At 34.7% G+C, this 17,872-nt stretch overlaps 2 protein-coding genes and 1 long non-coding RNA gene across 3 annotated transcripts; 2 read left to right on the top strand and 1 right to left on the bottom strand.

Moving 5' to 3' along the window:
• Positions 1-1,277: 1,277 nt before the first annotated feature.
• On the top strand, positions 1,278-7,140 carry TAT7 (Tyrosine transaminase family protein). Its single transcript, XM_089048073.1, is given in 8 exon segments — positions 1,278-1,437; positions 3,379-3,681; positions 4,656-5,002; positions 5,106-5,323; positions 5,811-5,870; positions 6,303-6,458; positions 6,538-6,631; positions 6,844-7,140. Coding segments are annotated over 7 exon segments (1,290 nt in total). The 5' UTR covers positions 1,278-1,437; positions 3,379-3,421; the 3' UTR covers positions 6,999-7,140.
• Positions 7,141-8,129: 989 nt separating this feature from the next.
• Positions 8,130-11,113, top strand: LOC103326000 (D-amino-acid transaminase, chloroplastic-like). Its single transcript, XM_008228201.2, has 5 exons — positions 8,130-8,547; positions 8,688-8,749; positions 9,474-9,649; positions 9,842-10,515; positions 10,695-11,113. The coding sequence occupies exons 1-5, from the start codon at positions 8,511-8,513 to the stop codon at positions 10,793-10,795; spliced, it is 1,050 nt and encodes a 349-aa protein (XP_008226423.2). The 5' UTR covers positions 8,130-8,510; the 3' UTR covers positions 10,796-11,113.
• A 783-nt stretch (positions 11,114-11,896) lies between these two features.
• On the bottom strand, positions 11,897-13,281 carry LOC107880738 (uncharacterized). The gene is made up of 2 exons (XR_001677486.2): positions 12,682-13,281; positions 11,897-12,394 (listed from the first exon to the last, which is right to left on the bottom strand). It is a non-coding gene; the product is annotated as an uncharacterized LOC107880738 (long non-coding RNA).
• Between the last annotated feature and the right edge of the window lie 4,591 nt (positions 13,282-17,872).

Below are 17,872 nucleotides of genomic sequence, written 5' to 3'. Positions count from 1 at the left end.
AGATTAATGTTTTCTCATCGAGTATTTTTAATTAATTTTTATATTTTGTATTTCCTTTCTCTGTTAAAGCCAAATTCGTTCTTTTGAGGCTTCATTTTTGGATGGAAGGATTCCAAATCTATGGACTAATGTGACATTATAAGATAAACTTTTTGTTTAGACTAATACAACTCATGTATGCAAGTTTGGACAAGATATAAAGGAAGAATATAAATGGATTTCAGATAAATCCTTATATGTAGTCAGTAACGGACCCAGGAATCTTACCGCATAGGGTCATAGTGTAAAAGTTCAAATTTTTTTTTTGGCGGTGGCGGCAATGGAGGAGATGAGGGTTAAAGGGTTTTGGGTTGGGGTGGGGTGGGGTGGGGAGGTGCAATGGGGTTAAAGGTTTTGGGGGGTGGAGATTGGGGTTTAGGGTTGAGGAGAAAAGTTTTCTGCCTACTTTACTATCCTGTCCTGGCCCTATCCCTTTCGCATTGCACTTCAAATCATTTTGAGTACCCGTTGAATAATTACACAAATTAGAATTACCTATCTCTTTTTTTATTAAACTGAAACTCATTTTAGAGAGGTTGGGATCCGGTGGAAGGGCTTTGGAATGGCTGGAACTGTGTTTTTTTTTTTTTTTTAAAGACCTAGACCAAAACGACATCATTTTGGCCAAGTCATTTTTAAAAATATAAATAAAAATTGTTGGGCCAAAACGACATCATTTTGGTCCATGTCGTTTTATAAATAAATAAAAAAGAAGCGTTTGACCAAAACGGCATAAGCTTTTTATTTTTATTTTTATAATTAAACGCACTCAGTAAGCCTTTCCTTCAAGCCAAATATCAAACAGGTGGAGGGCATTTCATGGGGTCACACAGTCAGCTTAAGAGGACCGTCAAGCTTATTTTCATGAGTCTATAGGTCGTTTGACCAATTCTATCAATTCCCATCGGATCCGTCTCTACATGTAGTCATTTCAAATATACTACATCTAGTTATTCCAAATACCTTCAAGCTAACGTTGGTTCTTATTTTTTTAAGTAAATTTATCCTTAATTCTCATAACCAAATCCCTCTATCCAAACCGGTACTTTTCTTAATTTGATGAGTTGACTGTTAAGTAAACAAATGCAACCTATATATATATATAGCTAGAGAGATGCAAATAGCTTTCCCTGACCTTGAGCCTATCTGATTACTTCTTCCCAGTTGGATAGACGTCCTAAAGTAGTCTTCTTCTTCTTCTCCCAAACACAACAAATGGATGAATCATTGAGCTTATCTTAAAGATTGGAAATGGACTGCAACCCCATTATATTATACATATACGTTGAACAATCCCAACACTCCTGGAGGACATTTCAAATATCACTACTCATCAGGAAGCAAGTGTCCACACAAAGGGAGCTTCATATCCACTCAATTTCTGCTTACAATTTACTGGTAATTAACCCTTTCTCTTATTTTCTTTAGTTTCATTTTATGTTTTATGTTTTGATTTAATTTTTATTTTATAAGTTATTGTTGAACTTGTGAACTGGGTTCTATGAACGAAATGCAACAAAAGAGTGTCTGGTATCATCCTTCATTAGGAGACTTCTGTGATGCATTTTGTTAGAGGAAATGAATGGGAGGAGGCAGAGAGAGCATTGGAAGGCTCACTTCCATCTTCCAATCAATTTGTACTCTTCTGAAAACAAATGGGGGAGGTGGGAATCTTCCGACCAGTGTTTTGGGTTCATTCAAAAGTTGTTCAACCAAACAATGATTGTGTGAGGCTACTTTCAACTTGGACCTACTTTGGGTCTTAACTTAAAGTGGGCCCTTTTAGATAATATGAAGCTGGAAAGGCCCAACCCATGTCTAGTGTACAATGAAACTCCCAATGGCTAAGGCCTAGATTTAGAATCAGGCTAAGGCTAAGGTCTATAGTTTTTAACAACCAAAAGCGTTTCATATAACTTTTACACAAAAATAGTGTTTCTAGGTCATTAAAGTGCTTTTTGGGAGAGGTGTTTCTTCAAAAAGCAATTGTTTCTCCATAAAAAAGTATTTGGGTGTTATAAAAATTTCAACTTGCTTCTAATAAAAGCACTTCTGAAGCAATATCAAAAAGTCCACCATTGATATCATAGTTTAAAAATATAACGTAACTATATGGTAAGAGAGCATTTACCCATGGATCTAGCACCTTCTTTCTGAGATGTTTGTGCCAGTGACTTTATTTATTTATTTATACAAGTGATATTCTACTTTTTATGGGAAGAGACAAACTCGGTTGCATAATAGAGAGCACATTTACTCTGACAAACTTAACGAAATCCATCTCTATAAACTTTAATTCGCTCTAGCCAACTTGTTTGAGTACCTTTAAACCTGGCTAATGCGTTCAATATGGTTGATTATCATACATGCTTATTTTGTTTCTTAATTGAATTTGTTAGAGAAACATTGGGAGTCGCACCATGTTTGCGATAAAGATAAGGGAAAGTAGGGGTTAGGTGGGATGGGCATATCTAACGTTTCGTTAAGGACTATACATATATATATCCCTAATCCTTATGGTATGGGCGGGCATATTATATATTTCCTCCTTATGGCTCTTTGTTGGCCAAATTTCTCATAATAAAAACAAAAATCCGATGTAACATTTCGTACAATAAGGCCACGTTAAAGTTACCATCTCCTCTCAAACCTCCTCAAATTTTCCATGAAAAATAAAAGGAAAATGACTCCCAACGTGTGGTGTAAGGTTAGTCCATGTCGGCTTCTTTTTTTGTACACACGTGTTCTCACCCCATTGGATCGAATTACAATCATAGAAGTTGGAGTTGTAAAGTCCAGTTGACAAAGAATCTATTTGCTACTAAAAGGATATTTGTATGTGACAGTTTTGTCACATTGTATAAGTCTATAAGATTAGGACGATTTCAATTCTAATAATCACGTCACCATTAGATTTGGTAACACCAAATTTGTGAACCACACAAATACTGTTAGGAAACACCAAAAATAAAATATAAAAAGACAATATTTGATCACCTCAAATCTAAAATTTTATTAGACGAGAATAAAATACTGACACGTCACTAGGCGAGAACGAATTTTGTTTCACAAATTTGAAAAAACAAGCGTTGAAACTTCAAATGATGTGTTACATCAAGTACACCAATTTTTATATTTTTGTTATATATAAAAATTGAAGTGATGCATTTTTGTTTTGAACTGAAACTTCAACCAGCAGTCGCCAAGTTTTGTTTTCATGCAACAGAGAACTTCAACGTGTGGTGTTTGGACGTGCAGTTCCTCCGAGCCACTTCATTTGTCTTTGCCCCTCTCCCTCTCTCTCTCTTTTTCTCTCTGACCTAAAAACCAAAATTTCAGTTTCCAAAGCTCAAAGCAAGACCCAAAAGTGACCAAATCAGCCATGGAAAATGGGGCTGTGAACCAGCAAATACCAGTAGACACAACTTCTGCAACAATCACCATAAAAGGCATCCTGAGCTTGCTGTTGCAGAATGTTGATGAAAATGATAACAAAATGCTGATTTCATTGGGGATGGGCGACCCAACTGCCTATTCTTGCTTCCACACAACCCAAGTGGCTCAAGAAGCTGTTGTTGATGCTATCCAATCTGACAAGTTCAATGGCTATGCTCCTACTGTCGGCCTTCCTCAAACCAGAAGGTAATTTCAATGTTTTTCTCTCTTTGTTTTCTTTTATCTTCTGGGAAGATTTGCTTTCATTTAATGGCAACAATTGCTTTTTTCTTTTTTGTTAATGGGATTTCTTGTTTTCATCGAATTCTTTCAATCTGCTTTTGAATTCTTTTTGAAGTACTTTTGTAGATTTGTTCAATTAAATAACTTGAACATGCTTCATCCACTTGAAAATCTATCTTTCTACTTTCACTTTCTTAAAGTTTTCGGGCTTAGGCTTTATTCTGGAAAGGGCAAAGGGGATAGAAATATTTTTTAAAGAGCTAAAATGGACAAAAATGCCCGTATTTATTTTTAGATTTCCTAAAGAACCCTTTACATTTGCATGCCTTTAGTTTGAAAGTTGAGAGATTTTTCTGTCTTTTTCAGAAAAGTTTTGGCTTTTTTCAAAAGTGAAAATTTTTTTATAGCTAAAATCTAAATTTACTTTAGTTTTTACAGGTTAGTGAATTCTAACAGGGAAAGTAGAAATCAGTCCAGAATAAATAAATAAAAGTAATAATAACTGGAATAGGAGCAATGTGTGTACGTTATTAGGTAAGGAACTACTTTATCCGAGTCTTGCCAATAATTAATACTTTGCCAACAATTAGACAGTCACTCATCGGTCTACATCACTACATTAACGTCAAACACCTAACATTCTGCTTTGACAAATTGCAGTAAGTTCGAGTCCCTCTCCCAGTAAATTAGATTAATTTAGAGCACTTTGTATAAAAATAAATTTGATAAGGCCATGTTTAATAGTGACAGTCCATTTGATGCATGTGTTGGATTATACACTGCAAGCTTGTAAGGCAAGAAAACATAATGCCCCTGAGGGGGTATTTCAATCTAATCATGTTCATGATGCTTACTCAGTGCACTGTGACCTTCCTGTTTTAAATATGTCAGACAGCAAATATATCATTGATTTTGCTATAAAATTCACTTCATGACAGAGCAATTGCTGAATATCTGTCCCGTGATCTTCCATACAAGCTAACATCTGATGATGTTTTCGTCACATCTGGTTGCACACAAGCTATTGATGTCGCATTGGCAATGCTTACGCGTCCTGGTGCCAATATCTTGCTTCCAAGGCCATGCTTCCCTATTTATGAACTTTGTTCTGCTTTTCGACATCTTGAAGTTCGACATTTTGATCTCCTGCAAGAGAACGCCTGGGAGGTTGATCTTGATGCTGTTGAAGCTCTTGCAGATCACAACACGGTTGCAATGGTAATTATAAACCCTGGGAATCCTTGTGGGAATGTATACAGTTACCAACATCTGTTAAAGGTTAGTGGTCAATGGTATGGCATCAAATGAAATATTGTACTTTAAGAGACCACGTTTTGGACACTGGCATTGGACTCAGTTGTAACTTATTGTTTTTGTATTGCACTTAGATTGCAGAAACTGCAAAAAGCTTAGAATTCTAGTAATTGCTGATGAAGTTTATGGGCATCTGGCTTTTGGAGGTAAACCATTTGTGCCAATGGGAGTCTTTGGATCAACTGTTCCTGTTCTTACTCTTGGGTCCCTGTCAAAGAGATGGATAGTTCCTGGATGGCGACTTGGTTGGTTTGTGACAAGTGATCCGTGTGGCATGTTTAGAAAACCCAAGGTTCTCTCTCTGTCTCTCTAACGTGCACGCTTGCGCACACACACACACGTGTGTGTATGTCAGACTACTTCTTAATTCATTAATCTCAGAATCTTGAAGTCCATTTAAACTGATTTATGTACCATTTCAAACAATCACAGTGCATTGTCTATTGAATAGAATTAGCCCCTTTCTCTCTGCTATTTAGTGGACTTCATGATAATTATCTTCAGAGTTTCTTAACCAGTTTGAAGCACATCTTAAAAGTCTAATTGATTTTCCATATGGCCAAGAAATAGGATTAAGTCCTTGATTCAGTTGTTTTGCTGATTCATGGGTTTAACATTGTTGATGGCATGAAGCTTCCAGTTAGACTTGTTACACATGGTTTTTCAAGCTCACCCATCTGCATCTGGACATTTTAGCTTTTCCTATTCACATCTCATAGTTGAAAATTTCTTCTATCATCCACTTCTAGTAGTGATTGTATATTGCTTTTCCTATTCAGGTTGTTGAGCGCATTAAGAAATATTTTGATATTTTGGGAGGACCTGCAACCTTCATTCAGGTGTGCATCTCATTTGCTTGTTTTGAATTGCTTAAACACCATAATACTTGTTTTCTTGATTCCTGTCATTATTTGATTTTAGATCACGCAACTTGCAGCTTCTGTCCTCAAAAGAACTATTTCTTAAAGCTATTTCAAGATTGGTATAATGAAAGGAAATTTCAAGTACAAACCGTTGAAAGTTCAAAATTTAGTCCCAATTCCTCAGAAATTGTAGTCAAAACCTGAAAAACACAATACAGTATTACATTTCCTCTGCAAATACTCTGTACAGATAGAGAAACAAGTTTGGTACATATTGCTTCTGCTATTTGAAATGTGAAGACATTAACTTTTAGCCGAAAATAATTTGGACTATGCAAGCCTACTCAAGTCAGAGCATTAACTTATTGTTCATCTCTGTTTCATGATGACATATTTGGTAAGTTATAGGCAGCAGTTCCGCGCATCATCGAGCAAACTGAAGAGGTTTTCTTTAAGAAAACTATCTATTTACTGAAGCAGTCCTCAGATATTTGTTGCGATCGGATAAATGAGATTCCTTGTATTACCTGTCCAAACAAACCAGAAGGATCTATGGCTGTAATGGTGAGAAAAATAGGAGATGAAACTAAATTTTGCATTCTTATGTATTTACATCAGCTTATTTATTTTGTTTGTGATGCAGGTGAAACTAGACCTTTCACTACTGGAGGATATTACCAATGATATTGAGTTTTGTTTCAAGCTGGCTAAAGAGGAATCTGTGATCTTTCTTCCAGGTTAGAAGTCGACAAATCGGAAACATATTTTGTACTTCTTCTCTCAGTATACAGTATTATCAAGAACAAATGGAAATTACAATCCTAGTGGATATCATTGTACTGATAGTTGGTTTTCTTTAAACAAAATTTCTTTTGTAGGGGCTTACAAAGTTATAAGCATCTCCTTGGTACTTAATGACTAACAAATGAAATTTACGTCTGCTTTGCAGGGACAGCAGTAGGGTTGAAAAATTGGCTACGTGTTACATTTGCTGCCGATCCAAACTCTATTGAAGAAGCTTTAAGAAGGACAAAATGTTTCTATCAAAGGCATGCTAGAAACTTATAGATACATTCACACATATATGCCAGTGACGAGAAATAGCTAATTACATGTAAATCAGCTTGAAAATTCTTGTTGCTGATGGCATGGTCATTTGAACTGAAAATACTGTTCTTCCACTGCCCATTTGTAATGAATTACTAATAATAGATCATATGACATACATCGCCCTTTTTGTCGCAAATTTTGAAGCATTATGCGATAGTATCCTGATGATCAAGACCCAACACAGTCGCCAAGCACAACCATAGTCGCCAAGCGCGACTGACAATAGCACAACTTTTTTGCATCAATATTACTTGTGGCTAACACTCATCAATAGCTTAAATGTCTCTGCTCGCGACTGAGGGTACCACTACTCTTGCATCAATATTTTTTGTTATAAAGTTGACCAATCTTTTTGTTATAAAGTTAACCAATCTTTTTGCTTTGGCAGGTTAACCAATCTTTTTGCTTTGGCAGGGTTGTGGGGTTAGGGTTTTACCTGAAAGCTCTCACAACAACTTAGGGAGATATTCTAATATTTCTCATCTTTGGCTAATTAGGATTTGACAGGTGAATGCTGATGGCATCCAAACTTGTCTTTTAATAAAGAATTAAAAAAGATGCACCTTGATTATAGTTTAATTGGTTCCACATAGTCAAAATCGTCGGTACGTGGGAACCCACAGTTGAAAAAGCACAGAAATCATTACATTCGAACACAGATTTAAATAATAAAACATAGCCCTTTTTATAAAATAAAAATTTTTTTTTTTAAAAAAACAATTTATAAAGATCTTTTCTATTGAGAGGTGCGATATACTAAACTCACACATATTACATTAATATTGTGACTAATCCTTAATCTTATCTCAAAATAATCACTGCAAACCACTACACTAACGGTCCTTTGCATAAAACAAAGTTTTTAACTTATGCGGTTGTCATCATTGATTTTTAGGTAAGCTGTTCAAATAAAAAGAACCTTCATATTTTTATTTTTATTTTTTAATCTAAAAAGAATCTTGAATCATGAAATTTTTAGTTTTTTTACCAAATAAATGACTAGACATTTTGTTTCTAGCTAAACAAAGTTAAATTCTAACATTAATTAATTAAACATGAAGTATTTATTTGAAATTCCAAAGAAAACTTAGAAACTTCAATGAACAAAATCTTATCTCATATCTCATTTCACTATAATCTTATTTTCTTATCAGCATATAAAACTTAGCTATATGAAGAATTAGTATTGCTTCGCTGCAATCATCACACAGTACCTTGTGGTAGAGTCTCTCCACTAGTAAGAGAACAATAGAAAGAACAAAAGTCAGTAACCTGATACACTGCAAGACAAACAGCAAACTTTCAAGGCAAAGGGTTGAAAGTGGAAACAGAAGGCGGCTCCCTTTCATTATAATTAATTAGAATAGTTAATACCAACAAAAGCAATTCTATATCATTCCATTTGCTATGCCCTTCCCTCCTATAAATTATACCTCCATCAGTCTTCTTCCTCACTCTTTTTGCTTCTCTGTAGTTAGCTCTGTTAAATTCTGCTTCTGCTAATCCATGGCAAGCTACAGTCCTTCTTCTGACCAGAAATCAGGTGAGCTTTTGTTTTGTTTTGTGTAGTTTTCTTTTTTGGGTTGTCCCATTTCGTAATTTACCTGATCATGATGATCTGTAAACATAATTGGTGCTTTGGTTGTTGATGTACTTGCTATTGATGTTGCTGCTGTTGTGAAGACACATTGGATGCCGGAAATGTCGAGGATTTCAAAGTTCATGTGTTTCAATCATCATCCGAGGTGAGAACTCGAAACCCCCAGTTTTTATATCACAGCCTACCAAGGTTTTTGTAACTGCAAGTCACAGTATGATCGTAAGGGCAACATGTTTTCCATTCTTCATCCAGTTATGTTCTGCAAATACCTTTCGGTCAGTGTCAAGTATTTTGATCTATGGGTAGAAGGAGGGGAACATAATAAATCAATATTCAATCTAGGATCCTGCATGTGAGTGAGATTATTTCGGCTGTAAATCGTGATGGTTGCACCAAGTTGCGAACCTTGTTAATCAGCTATGACCTTAAATTTGAAGATTATTCTGATTGGAGATTATAATGCTTAGATGGTTTCCTAATATCTGGTCATAACTGTGTACGCTGTACAAAAGGCGAACATTACTCTACATGTTTTGTGCATACAATGACATAGGACAGTTGTTTGTAGTTTGTTTTCAAATCATCTTTTGTGTGTGTGTGTGTGTGTGATCGAAGGTATTGGGTCTAGAGAGTTCTTAGGTAGTTCCCTAATTTCCATACCAACTTGATAGGCTCACGAATTTGTCACTTCCTGATATGTTGTAGTGACTAAATTTGCACTTCTGGTTTCTGCAGTCATGTCATTTTCTGTTGTGAGATCAATGGCTTGTTACTTAAGTATCATTCTTATGGCCTAATCTAAAATTCTACTCCTTATTTCTTTTGGACTAATTCTGAACTTTCTAAGCTTATACTATGTCATCAACCAGTTGCTGGAAAAGCTGCACGAGAAGTGGAGCAAGGTTGAAAAACAACCATACCCAGCCATGTATTCCAGCACTTATGGTGGAATTATTCTTGATCCAGCTTTGATGGTAATTCCAATAGATGATCACATGGTTCATCGAGGCCATGGTGTGTTTGACACAGCAATTATCTTAAATGGGTAGGCATTATACTTTCCTCTTTCCTTCTTTGAAATTTACATTGGCACATCTCAAGCTTTATGGCTTCTGCTTTGCAATGATTTTGTTGTAAGGTTTCATGCAATTATAGGATTCTAAATTTTGTACTTTTGTTTGCATATCCAATAAAGGAGCAGAATTGCAGTTATTGACTTGAATTGTGATTCCTGCAGATTCATCTATGAACTGGACGTCCACTTAAACCGCTTCCTCAGATCAGCTTCAAAAGCAAAGATTTCCTCTCCCTTCCCTCGATCAACTCTTCGAAGCATTCTTGTGCAACTGGCTGCAGCATCACAGATCAAGAAAGGAACTCTAAGATATTGGTTGAGTGCAGGTCCTGGAAACTTCTTGCTCACGCCTGCAGAGTCCTCAACACCAGCATTCTATGCAGTAGTCATCGATGAGAACTTTTCTCAGTGCAAAGAAGGAGTTAAAGTGATTACATCCACTATTCCCATGAAGTCACCAGATTTTGCAAGAATGAAGAATGTAAACTACCTTCCAAATGTCCTTTCAAAGTTGGAAGCTGAAGAGAAGGGAGCCTTTGCTTCCATATGGGTTGATGAGGAAGGTTATATAGCAGAAGGTCCAAATGTGAATGTTGCTTTTATAACTCATGATAAGGAGCTTGTAGTACCCTTCTTTGATAAGATCCTTAGCGGGTGTACTGTGCTAAGGCTTCTTGAACTAGCACCAAAACTGGTTGAGCAGGGGCGGCTAAAAGGGGTGAAAACTACAAATCTTACTGTGGAAGAAGCCAAAAGCTCAGCTGAAATGATGTTTGTAGGCAGCACACTTCCTGTTTTGCCAATTATCGCGTGGGACGAACAACCCATCGGAGATGGTAACAGCTTTCTCTTAAACTGTTCTTCACCTTTGAATGAATAGAGGGTTTTGATACTGAGGCTCCCTACTATTTTCTGTAGTAAAATCCTCTCCCCTGCTTCTTCAATGCAGAGAGATATTTTGATTTTTTACAAGACAATGCATTGCTGATTTTTTTTAATTGGTTTTGTATAACAGGAAAGGTGGGAGAACTGACAATGGCACTCTCAGATCTGGTTTGGGAGGATATGGTAGCAGGCCCGACTGGTACGCAGAGGATAGCTGTTCCCTACATATAGGGGTAATCAATTTCAGGAAGGCTGAAGGAAGGCTTCTTGCACCTAGCTGCCTCATTGCTCATTGTCCATGGTGTTACAAATGCCTTGTGCATTCTTCATCTTTGATTTCTTTGATTGTGAAGATGGAAAAAAATGATTGAATAAAATACTTGAGAAAGCTTTCTTGGAAGGGAAATCTTTTAGCAGAAGTGCATACTGCAAAATATTGAAAACTACAAGATAGCATTTTCTTGGAATGGAAATCTTTTACCCCTGAGGAACAATGTATTCTAACTATGAACTGCATTAATTTTCTCTAGTTCACAGGGATAGCTTCAATTCATGCGTCATTTGCGTGAGATGGTTTGGATTTACTTAATCTCTTCCCAATCTGTATCAGTGTATGCATCATTTGTTTCCTTCTGGTTTTTATTCCAGAGGAGGCAACGCAACATTTAGCAGAATCAAATTTTTGCCTGCATGACTATCCTGTTTTGCCCCATTAGCCCTATCTCATAGGCCTCCTAGATTTATAGTCAAAGAGTCCCATCTTAACTTATCTTGCCTGTTTTGAACCAAAATGGGAAGGAACAAGGGAACAAAGGAGATTCCACAAAGGGACTTTTCAAATTGAAGTGTTAAACCTAATGAGTCCAATATTTACATCTCCTAGTGCTAAGATCACTCTCATCTAGGCATTTGCACTGGAAAACCAGTCAAACTGGGCGAACCGGACCTATCAAGCCGGTTTGGTCCAATTTCATTTTTTTTCTGAATTTCGGTAGTAAAACTAAACCAGGCTGGCTCCGACAGTTTAACCAAACCAAACCGGCCTGCATTTATTCCCTTTTTTCCTTTAAAAAAGGACCGCATTTCCATGTGGCATAAGCCTATAGCTTGGTTTAGAACTTATCATAGTGCTCTTCACATGCCCTTTTAGCATAAACAAATCTGATCATTGATCGCAATGGTGGAGGCAACTTATGTGCAAAAATATTATGAATGTGCAAAATAGCTGCTATAAGTATATTATGCTTATGTGTGCTAACTTCACAGTGCACATTCATTTTATGTTGCTTCAGTATCATAAACCAAGCATATGTTATGGTGGATATACCAAAATAAAGGGAAAAAGTATTTTCTGTTTTCTCATGGGCTAAATCACCATGTTCGTTACAATTTGCATTTTAGGTACATTTGATACAGCCCTGAGCCAAAACATGGCATAAATCCAAGTGGTCCTAGATTACAGGTAAAGAAATGCATCACAGAGCTAGGCTTAATCGCACTGAACAAATTCATTTGGTTTCTAGGCTTTACAGAGAAACAAAAAGGAAGATAATGAAAATGTTACCAGGTGCGTAACACATGCTCATATTATGGAATTAAGCCAAAAAAGGTTCTTGGATCTCCGGTGTTAAAGCCTGTGCAAGTGTTTTTGCATCAAGAATTGGTGGTTCAGTCCCTTAGAAGATGATCACTTGCAAGCCCCAAATCTGCAAGAAGATGCCTTGAATCGTGTCTTGCTGAGTTACTCACTCTTTGTGCTCTCGTCCCCAGTGTACAAGATTCTTAAAGGTCTTTAAAATGAAGAAATTGTGGTACAAAACAATTGAAGATCTAAATTGGAAAAAGTAATCAACAAATATCACCACAAATCATTAAAACACATATAAGAAATAGAGGCTATACACCATTGAAAATTAACTGGTACACCAATAACATGCAAATGTTGAATGTTATGTCTCCATCTCTATTAGAATTTATGTTGTATGACCGAAGAACTTATGCTATAACACTAGTGTTATCTTTATCTTCCACCCTATTAACAGTAAATATAATTTCTAAATTTGTGCCTAACACTTTGTATTAGAAACTGAGTTAAGCACTTGTTATTTCCTTCTAACCTGAAAATTAGTTATCCTCTCTAAAATCTTGTATTTTCCGTGGATGCTGAAGAAAAATATTAGAGTTACTCGTTGCAGAACAACTCCCAGCTCTCTTCTACATCCTGGACAATGAAGAGTAACTTTACCGATGCCACCCATTCCAAAGATTGAAACTCCAATATCACATGCCTTGTCCTCGGAAATTTTCCATGAATCCTAACTTCTGTTTCCTCCTCTAAACTAGTGATTTTCAATGCTTCATCACCTGAGGAGGAAAATTCTGACCAAAGATCCACCATCTCATCCGCCACAGATGTCTTTCAAACAAGCACGAACACACGCATAACTTGAGAAAAAGAGAAAGGTTTCTTCCTCCTTCAAGTTCCCAAAGTAAGATCTTCAGATCTTGTGAGAGGGTTTAGGGGCTATGCAAGAGATGGGGTTTTTTTCTATAGAAGAGTAGTTGAGTTTCTTTGGAGGCCAACGAAAGGGCATCTTTCTTTCACATTTATCGTGCCGTGCCCCACTGAATACGGTTTGAAGTCGGCATCTTAGGATGCTTTCTTTCTTTATTTTATTTGTGGGGCAGTGCGCATCAACGCATTGCCAGCGATGACATTTGCTGCCCAATCTTTTGTGACCTTCTGCCCGAGATACACGTGCCTTTTGTCAGTTCTTACGGCCCCACGTTCGTCTGTTTGGTTTGAATTTTGAAATTGTTCAAAAAATTTAGGGAGACTTATAAATAAACCCAAAATGGGTACAGTATTTATAAAGAAGGACAAAATTAAAGTGATTGGACCATAATGCCCTTATTCATATCTAAATTTCCTAGGGAATCCTTCTGCTTCTGCTAGCCGGATGAAACCAAAATGTTTCTTCTTTTCATATGTTGCTTTGTACTGGCCGTATGGAGCCAAATAGTTTGGCGACTATTCTGCTGGATGGATTCTTCACGTGGTCTTCATGCATCCATCATGTTATCTATGTTGTGTAGCTCTTCTTCTCCTAAGCTATTCCAAGTATGAGTTGTCATTATCTTCTTTGTAATGCTGCTATCCGATTGTAGATTTCATCAAAAACTTTTGCTCCTGTAGTGCTGATCCTGTATTCATATATATCATCTGGTCTCCTGGATGTGGATTCGAATACACCTTGATAAATTTGGGTGATACAGGAGGGGACGATCATCATTAAATAACTGTTGCTCGGCTATTATTGCTCCTCTGTATTGTTGAATGTCTTGCTTAGTAGGCATTCCTGTTTGTGCTGATTCTCCCGGACTAAGTAATTCATCAAAAGAAATAATAATCCTATGTTGTGCTAAATCTGGGTAAATACTATCTTTAAACCACTCTGGGGGTATACTAGTGAAATCTAATTTTACATTTTTCCAGAGAGGTAGATAAAAACTTATAATTTCTCTAAATTTTTCGGGGAATGAATCTAAATGCTTACTACTTTCAACATAAAGTTGATCTAGATAACCAAATTTTGCTAAAAATGCTGGAGTAACTATGATTGTTTTTTGTTTATGCTCTAAATGCAATTCTCTATATTCAATCATGTTAATCCTTGCTAAGTAAATAGTGTAATGGGAACAGTTTTTGGTAATAATGGTGATGCCAGGATGTGGATTACTTTTTAAATTGAAAAGAAAAGATTGAATGTACAATTGAAGAGATGTATTTTGCTCATATTCTAATTCAATTATGTGACTCTTAACATCTACTAGTAAAAACTTATACCTTTCTCTAGCTAGAGTTTGAAGAAAATAGGGATTTTTAGATTTTTGCCCAAGAGAAAATTCACTATTATGCTCAAGTAAGTTGGGCTTATTAGCCTCTTTTTCTTGTAAATTATGCTCAATTACGGTGGGCTTATTAGCCTCTTCTTGTAGAATTTGACATCTTATATTAATAGTTCTAAAATGCCTAACTATTGTATCATATTCTCCGTTTTGCTATGTATATTTTTCCTGCAAAAAAGAAAGGTGTTGTTTTGCTATTTTATAATCATAATTATATGCTAAAAACTCTTGCTCAAGTGCTCTAATAAGCTTTTCATGCCCTCTTCTCATGCTTTCAGTATTTATTCTAATATTCCAAAAGTTATCTAAAAGAACTTTTTGTTTTTCTGCTAATGATGCTTGAGTACGATACTTTAAAGAAGGATTTCTAACTTCTTGTACTGATATTCCATTATAAAAATAAGTATTTGCTACTGATCGTGCTTGATTACTTATGCTTAATGGATTACCACCAGTGATGGTATACCATTATTTTTGCTGCCAGATGATGATGGTCCAAAATACTGCATACCTGTTTAATGAATAATACGAGATAAGATATCTGCTAATGCATTATCCATACCTTTAATATGCTCAAATATTGGCCTAAATCCATTTCCTGTAATAGAATCAACAAAATTCACCCATCTTCGGGCTGCTTGTTTATTAGTAGTAATTTTATTATAATGAGAAACAATATTTTGACAATCTGTTCTAATAGTAAATATTTCATTATGTAAAAATAATGAAAATGCTTCAAGAGAATTAATGACTCCTAAAATTTCTAAGTCAGTAGCTGGAAGTCTAGCCTGTATATCATTAAATTTTCCTGATGCATATCTACAAATTTTTTCTTGATTTTGTTTCTTCTTTATGTTTCTTTTGATATAAAATTCCTGCCCATCCTATTGATGATGCATCTATTTCAACTATTTTGTAATGATTATCTAATGGTAATGCTAACGGTTTAAGTTGAGTTATATCTTGTTTTATGCTTTGAACTAACTTAATATCTTCACTATTAAAATATTTCTGTCCTGTTTTACTAGTTTTGCTATGTAAAGCTGCAATTTTCCTTCCTAAATCAGGGATAAAACTTCTAGCATAATTTAATAAACCTAAGAATGCTTGTAATTGCTTTTTATCCTCTAACTTATCTGGAAATTCTAACACTTTTTTGGCTATGTGCTCCTGTAATTGTATAGTTCTTGATTTAATATACATACCTAAGAATTCTATATCTTGTTTTTCAAGTTCTACTTTATTTCTACTTATAATAATACCATTATCAATAAATTCTTTTAAAATAATTTCTAAGTGTTTTCTATGTTCATTTTTATTCTTACTATGAACTAATATATCATCTACATATACACTACAAAATTGATCATACTTCTTAAATATTTGATCCATCTTTCTTTGAAAGATTGATGGTGCATTTTTTAATCCAAATGGCATTACAAGCCATTCAAAATGTCCTTCTAGACAGGTAAATGTTGTCCAATGGATTGATTCTTCTGCTAATCTAATTTGCCAAAATCCTGATTTACAATCAAACTTACTAAAATATTTACTTTCTTGAATTTTATTCATAAGCTCATCTTCATTTGGTAGTTTATAACTATCTTCATAAGTATTATCATTTAATCTCCTATAATTATACACTATTCTAGCTTTACCTCTCTTAAGTTCTGAATGTTTTCTAACTACAAAGGCTGCTGATCTATGTCTAGATTTTGAAGGTCTAATTACTTTTAAGTTTAAAAGTTCTTTTATTTGTTGTTCAAATTCTTGCTTATCTAACAAGTTACAAGGCATATCTGCTGTTTTAATTGTTAAGTCTGGGTTAATAATATCTAATTTTGCTAATATCTTATTCTTATTCCAATGTAATTGGGGATCTTCTCCTATAATTCTAGTTTGTTCAGCTAATTGTAACAATTCTTCTAAATTTTTTGGTCTATCAATTTGCATAATTTCTAGAGGTTCTACGTTTCCTATAAGTGGATACTCATGATCAAATATTATGTCATCATATTCTAGATTATTTTGTTCACTTATTTCTTCTTTACTTATTTCTTCTAATTCTTCCGTATTATATTTAAAATTTTGTTCTTCTATGTTAATACTATTGTAAGACTCTAATATATTACTTTGATCAGTTGTGGTTATACTTTTCTTAAAAAATGTAATGTCTGGAGGTGTATATAAAAATCCTCCTTGTAAACTTTTTAAGAAATTTAATCCTAAGATAAAGGGATATGATCCTACTGAGGATATAAAGGTTAAGGGTAAATTAAACTGTTGTCTTTCTATCCTAATTGGTATATTATTAATACAATGTGTTAAGTATACAGGCCTTATATCAAACTGTATGATTCTTACTGGTCTAGCTAATTTTTGCCTATATTGTTCTGGCACTAATTCTTCTTTTATTACATTTTTTGTGCTTCCTGTATCTATCATAGCTGTTGTTTGAATTTTATTTTCTTTTGACAATTCTAACTCACAATTAATTGTTATTAATGAACTAGTCTTTTGTTTCTCTATACTAGGGCAATTATTCTTTTGATTATCTATCTCAACTGTATTTATTTCTATTAATCTATTATTGAAACAAGGTTTACAATAAACTATTGTCTTAGTGTAATATTTTTCTACTATTATTTTCTTACATTGATTACATTTTTGAGGCCATCCTAAATTAACATATTTAAATTCTTCATGCTCGGTTTGTTCTTCAAACATACACATATGTTCATCTAATTCACTATCGGAATTACTAGAGTAATCTAATTCTGATTCTGAGTCTAAGGCATTAACACTATAAATACTTTCATTATCGCTTAAATTGTCATCTATACTATAGATTGATTCTAAGTCCTCATCATCTTCTAATTGAAATTGTTCAATTAATTGTAATTTTTCTCTAGGTTGTTTTCCTAATTTAGGACACTTAGGTCTAATATGTCCTACTTCACCACAAAGATAACATTTACATGTACTTTTATTAGGTACTTTATACTTTCTAATCCATGGTTTATTTGTTCTTTTTCTAAATTGCATAGGGATATATTTTCTTTTTCTAAAAGTTTTGGAAGGTTGTATTCTAAAATTTTTATTTTGTTGTTTATAAGGTTTATATTTTCTATAGCTTTTTCTATATGGCTTCTTTTGCCTAAATTTCCTATGACATCCATATTGTTTAGGTAAATCTATGTTTTTACAACTCATGTAAAACTGTTTTCTAATTTGTCTTTTTGCTTTTATTTGACTACATTCTGACCGTAATATATCATATACATGTTGTATTCTTGTACCTATGGATACATCTAATTTCCTAGGGTGTTTTTGCCATTCATTCCAAATTCTTTCTCCTATTGGTCCTTTAATTTTTGTCATATAAGTATCTAATAGATT

The sequence above is a fragment of the Prunus mume genome, linkage group LG3 (genome assembly GCF_029339155.1).
Source record: "Prunus mume cultivar Tortuosa linkage group LG3, ASM2933915v1, whole genome shotgun sequence".
NCBI lineage: Eukaryota > Viridiplantae > Streptophyta > Magnoliopsida > Rosales > Rosaceae > Prunus > Prunus mume.
Note: the sequence above shows the minus strand (reverse complement) of the source record. Positions and strands in the feature narration are given on the sequence as shown.